At 38.3% G+C, this 4,627-nt stretch overlaps 1 protein-coding gene across 1 annotated transcript in view; it reads right to left on the reverse strand.

Annotated features, from left to right (window-relative positions):
* Positions 1 to 318: 318 nt before the first annotated feature.
* The window catches only part of plppr5b (phospholipid phosphatase related 5b), a 47,761-nt gene continuing 43,452 nt past the window's right edge, over positions 319 to 4,627 (reverse strand). Inside the window, exon 8 of the mRNA XM_020608962.1 lies at positions 319 to 2,883. Coding sequence (XP_020464618.1) covers positions 2,854 to 2,883 — 30 coding nt within the window. The 3' untranslated portion in view covers positions 319 to 2,853. The remainder of the gene's footprint in view (positions 2,884 to 4,627) is intronic.

Raw genomic sequence — 4,627 nt, forward strand, 5'->3', positions numbered from 1 at the left:
AAGCAACACAGCAATCTTTGGGCTTGCATGCTTCAGATGTTCCGCTGTAATATTATCCGCACCAGCTGCCTTATCATCAGACAAGTGCATTATTGCTCGATGCACCTCACTAGAAGTGATCACCACAGCATCCTCACTAGCAATGCTTCCCACTACGTAGGGATCACTTGTAACACAATTAAACAATGCAGAATAGTGTTCTCTCCACAGATCAGCAATATTATCAGCCCCAGATACTCCCTCTATGGCACTGGGCAGTGGTGAATTAACCCTATTCAGCGCCCTCACCTCATTCCAAAATCCCAAAACATTATTGTGTGCCAATTTTTCAGCCATAGCATCCGCTCTAATATTCTTTTCACATTTAGTGATATAGCGAACAGCATATTTATACCTTGCCCCAGTGATCTTTTTATTCTCCAGTTCAATTCCAGCCCTGGGTCTACCTACTTGCACCCATTCCTTATATGCTTTTATAGCTTCTGCATGATGTACCGCCACATACTTCTTCCAGCCTGGCTTGATGTTTTTAGCCTTTATACCCGTAAAGTATGATCTACTACTCTCATAGATAGCATCAGCAATACCTTCATACATTACACAAAGATCCCTAGAATGAGAAGTATCCTTACAGTTAACATCCGTACACATAATGGCCTGTCTGGGCAATTTTACCTTACTTAAACCATTATCTGTCATCATACAATATGTGGCAAGATCATCTTTTGAAAGTTTAGCCCAGCACAACTTAACCTTACGACCATCATTTACCCTGTGTGTCAGCTCAGGAAGATTGTTTATATCCAGCAACATAACAAACGGTACATGATCTGTCATAGAATAGTCATATAAGATTTCCATAGATTTCAAGACAGCATGTGCATCAGCAGTGCTAATGCAATGGTCAAGCCATGACATTGTATGCCATGCTTCACTTATATAGGTATAGCTATCTGCTGGTAACAATGACTGACTGGACAATATATACCGACTATCCTCACAAAACTGCAGCATATGCTTAGCAAATGCCGACTGACTGTCCAAGATATCAGCATTCATATCACCTACCACACAAATGGATGTACAGTTATACTCACAAATAAAAGAGTTAATAAAAGCAAGTCTATTCAAATACAAATCTTCATTCTGTACACACTCATATGGCATATAGACATTCAAAATGACAAACTCCTTGTTAGCCAATTTCAAATGAACAGCAATACACCAGTCGATATTTTTTCATATTTGACAAAGCTGCTCCAGAACTGCATCACCACAACATACTGTAGCACTTTACTACTGACAATTATTCATCTGTTTCATTTTCTCACAGTCACTCACGACACTGAAAATCAATCACCGTGTGTTGGCTAAAAACTATGAGCTGACCTGAGTGTCCTAATTCCTTTGAGAAAAACAGTTAATATTTTACTCAAAATCTGTACAGTATAAAAGAAACAGCCATGGAAATTGCAAGTCTGAAGCATGTTACTTAACAAGCATTCAAATCAACAGGGAATAAATTATAGGAAATAGTATCAAATGGAAACCAAAAGAAAACTAGACAGGAGCTAACTGAAGAAATTCTGCTGCTGGTAGACTGCGTACATGGCGTATAAAAAAGGGGAATTTAGAAAAACATACAGATGAAGACAAAAATGTATAAGGAAAGAGAAACAAGTTCACTTCCAGCCTTAGTGCCCAGACAATACACGAACTGACACAGCAAAACATGCTAACAGTAGCTAGCCACAATAATCCACCAAGCTGCCAATTAGCAAGCCAGTTATCAAGCCAGCAAGCTCAGCCATTAATCAGGAGCAGTATATTCAAGAGGTGAATTAGAGTCATTAATCCTAGTTTCATGACTGATTGCAAACCATGCTTCTTTTGTGGAGCATTTCATATCAGTCAGGTTTAACCTATGTGGCTGAACCGAACCCGAACCCAAACATGATTTCTAAAGTCCTGTCTGAACTGTCTAGCCATTACCAGGCCCTTGTCTTTGTAATTTTCACTCCAGAAAAATGCAGGTTAATAGTTTATAAGAGCAGCTACTGTACATCTGTTGCGATTCAGAGTACCTAATTCTGAAGTACACCTATTGCTTGGAGTAATTTGTTGTTCCTCATGATCAGTGATATACTGAACAGTGCTCTTCTCTATCTCTCTACCACATCCATCTAGGACCCTAAGATGCTACTCTTAAGCAACTTAAAAGACCTCTAGATCTCTTAAATTCAGGAGTATTTGAAGTTAAGTTTACTCCTTTGTGAGTAAAGGATTTTTAGTTTTATTTTTCATTTAAATCCAAAATAATCTTAGATAAATATGGCCACAGCAGTCACATTCTGATATTCATCACAGCTCTCTAAATGTTACAAAGGTAATGTGATAACAGCAATAGCAAACTCTAACAGGCGGAAATCAACCATTTCTGTACAGCTGTCCTTTTGCTGTAAAACTGCTGTTACACACACAAAACAAACAAGGCATAAAAAAATAAAATTGAGATTGTGTGTCCTGCTCCTCACTTACCCATCTAGCGTTTCACAACGTGCAACAAGTCTGCTATGAAGTTGACCTCACAACAAGCTTCATTTGGGAGGTTTATGCCTGGCAAGGTTTAGATTAAGTGCATAGATTAAGAAAGCAGAAGCTGAGTTACTCTCCTTTTTTTCCCTTAAATACAAGCAGTTGCAAAAAACAACAGGGGCAACAAAGACAACATAGAACAACATACTGCAGACCATACACAGAGAGAGAACGGGTTTAGCACTGCGCTCTGGTTAATTGGACTGGATGGTGAAGAGTGTGGATGTCCAGTGGGTCTGCCACACAGCCGACTCCACGTCATGTGACCTCAGTGAAGGCGATGTGATTCTGTGGTAGGGGAGAATATGAAAGCAAAGATAAACAATGGAAAGAAGTTCAGTTTGGTGTATCAGAAAACATACAGTATAATATAAATTGTAAAACTAAGCTAGAAATACATGAGGAAACACTCCAAATAAACGAATCTTTTAGGCTCCATAACAGAAAAACATAGGAATCCACACAGAGGGAGATTTTAAATCGGGGATGGTTTAAAGAAAAAAAAAATCTAGCATATTACCCATAAATGTGGTTATTGTGACTCTATGGGTCATGCTAACTCTGCACTTCCCATCTCTGTTCTAGGAATTTGGGGAAGCAACTTGTGCGAGGTGACCAAGATGTAGATGCCTACAAGCAGTTAGCACTAATGACTACTGTAGAGTGGTATATTTGTTATTTTCTGTGATTACTTTAGGTCAGACTCAGAGTCAAATGTATGAAATGATTCACCTAAAAGCCATGTTTATTTGAAAAGCTGCCAGAAGCAAACACAGCTTTCCTGATTTAGGCTGACACAAAAGTCATTGTTACTATGTGTGCACAAAGACCCATAGAGTCACAGCGGCCACATTTATGGATATATGCCCCTGAAATATACTAGAATCTGTCTCAAAACAGACATCCATAACTCCAAAGCACACCATGATAACCACTTATTTTCCTGAAGCCCTAAACAGACCTAGGCCTGATTAGTGACACCCACATCATTTAAAACTAAGAAGTAGCAGCAGGGGTCAGTTGCTTATGGAGACTAAAAACTTTGATTTTCTAATCCTGTATTTAACCTAACCTGGTCATAACCACAGAGGCAGATCAATCATATGGGTCATTTTGAAGGCACTGGCCAGCAGTACTTTGTCATATTAATATACAGTACCAGTTGATATAGAATGAGTGACAGTACACCCTTTGGTAAAACATGGCAGTAGAGAATGGTCCAGTTTTATAATATCATATTATAAGACACAGGACAAGCACATTTTTAAAATAAAAGATTTTTTTTTAGTCTCTATTTAACTGTGAAGGACTCAGTTGCAGTATCTCTGTGCTTATTAACAGCAGACATCACTGCTACTGAGTTCATAGGAGCTTGTGTATGTTACAATTTCTAAATCAGTTGTGCATACAAATGAGTACAAAATGTACAGATCACGTGGATTTTTTCATCCCTTATCCTTTTCATTTGACTACAGGGAGCAAACATTAGCATTTATATTGGAAGAATGTAGCTTCTCATGTTGAGTTTGTGATTAAACAAGCAATCATTCACCCTCCAAAATGATAAAGTGTGATTTTCCTCCTGGGTGTTTTAAAAGCAACGTCTAATCTGTTCAATGTTCTACAGAGTAGATTTAGTACAGTAATCTCATCAAATCATAAGCTTGTTCTACACATTCGATCTTTTAGAGCAATCATACTTATCCAATGATAAATGTATGACTATTGCATCTTCTAGTCGGGTTGCACATGTGGTAGAGATATAAAGATATAATGTGATTTCATTCCACTCCAGCAAAGGAGAAATAATAACAAAACTGAATATGTGGTTGTTTTTTTTGTTGTTGTTGTTTTTTTTTTTTTTTGCAATTCAAAGGTTCCTTCCCGTCCTGGCATTTTGTTCACTGTGGCTTGTTTAGCTTCCAGGCATCTTTAGGCTGAGCTATTTTTAGAGGAGGCAATTTTCCACCAAGCCTGTCGTAGCCGAGGTGAGAGGGTGACATTTCCACTCTTTATCAGAAAACCGAGCGCT

This window comes from Monopterus albus, unplaced genomic scaffold, assembly GCF_001952655.1.
Source record: "Monopterus albus unplaced genomic scaffold, M_albus_1.0 scaffold96.1, whole genome shotgun sequence".
Classification (NCBI taxonomy): domain Eukaryota; kingdom Metazoa; phylum Chordata; class Actinopteri; order Synbranchiformes; family Synbranchidae; genus Monopterus; species Monopterus albus.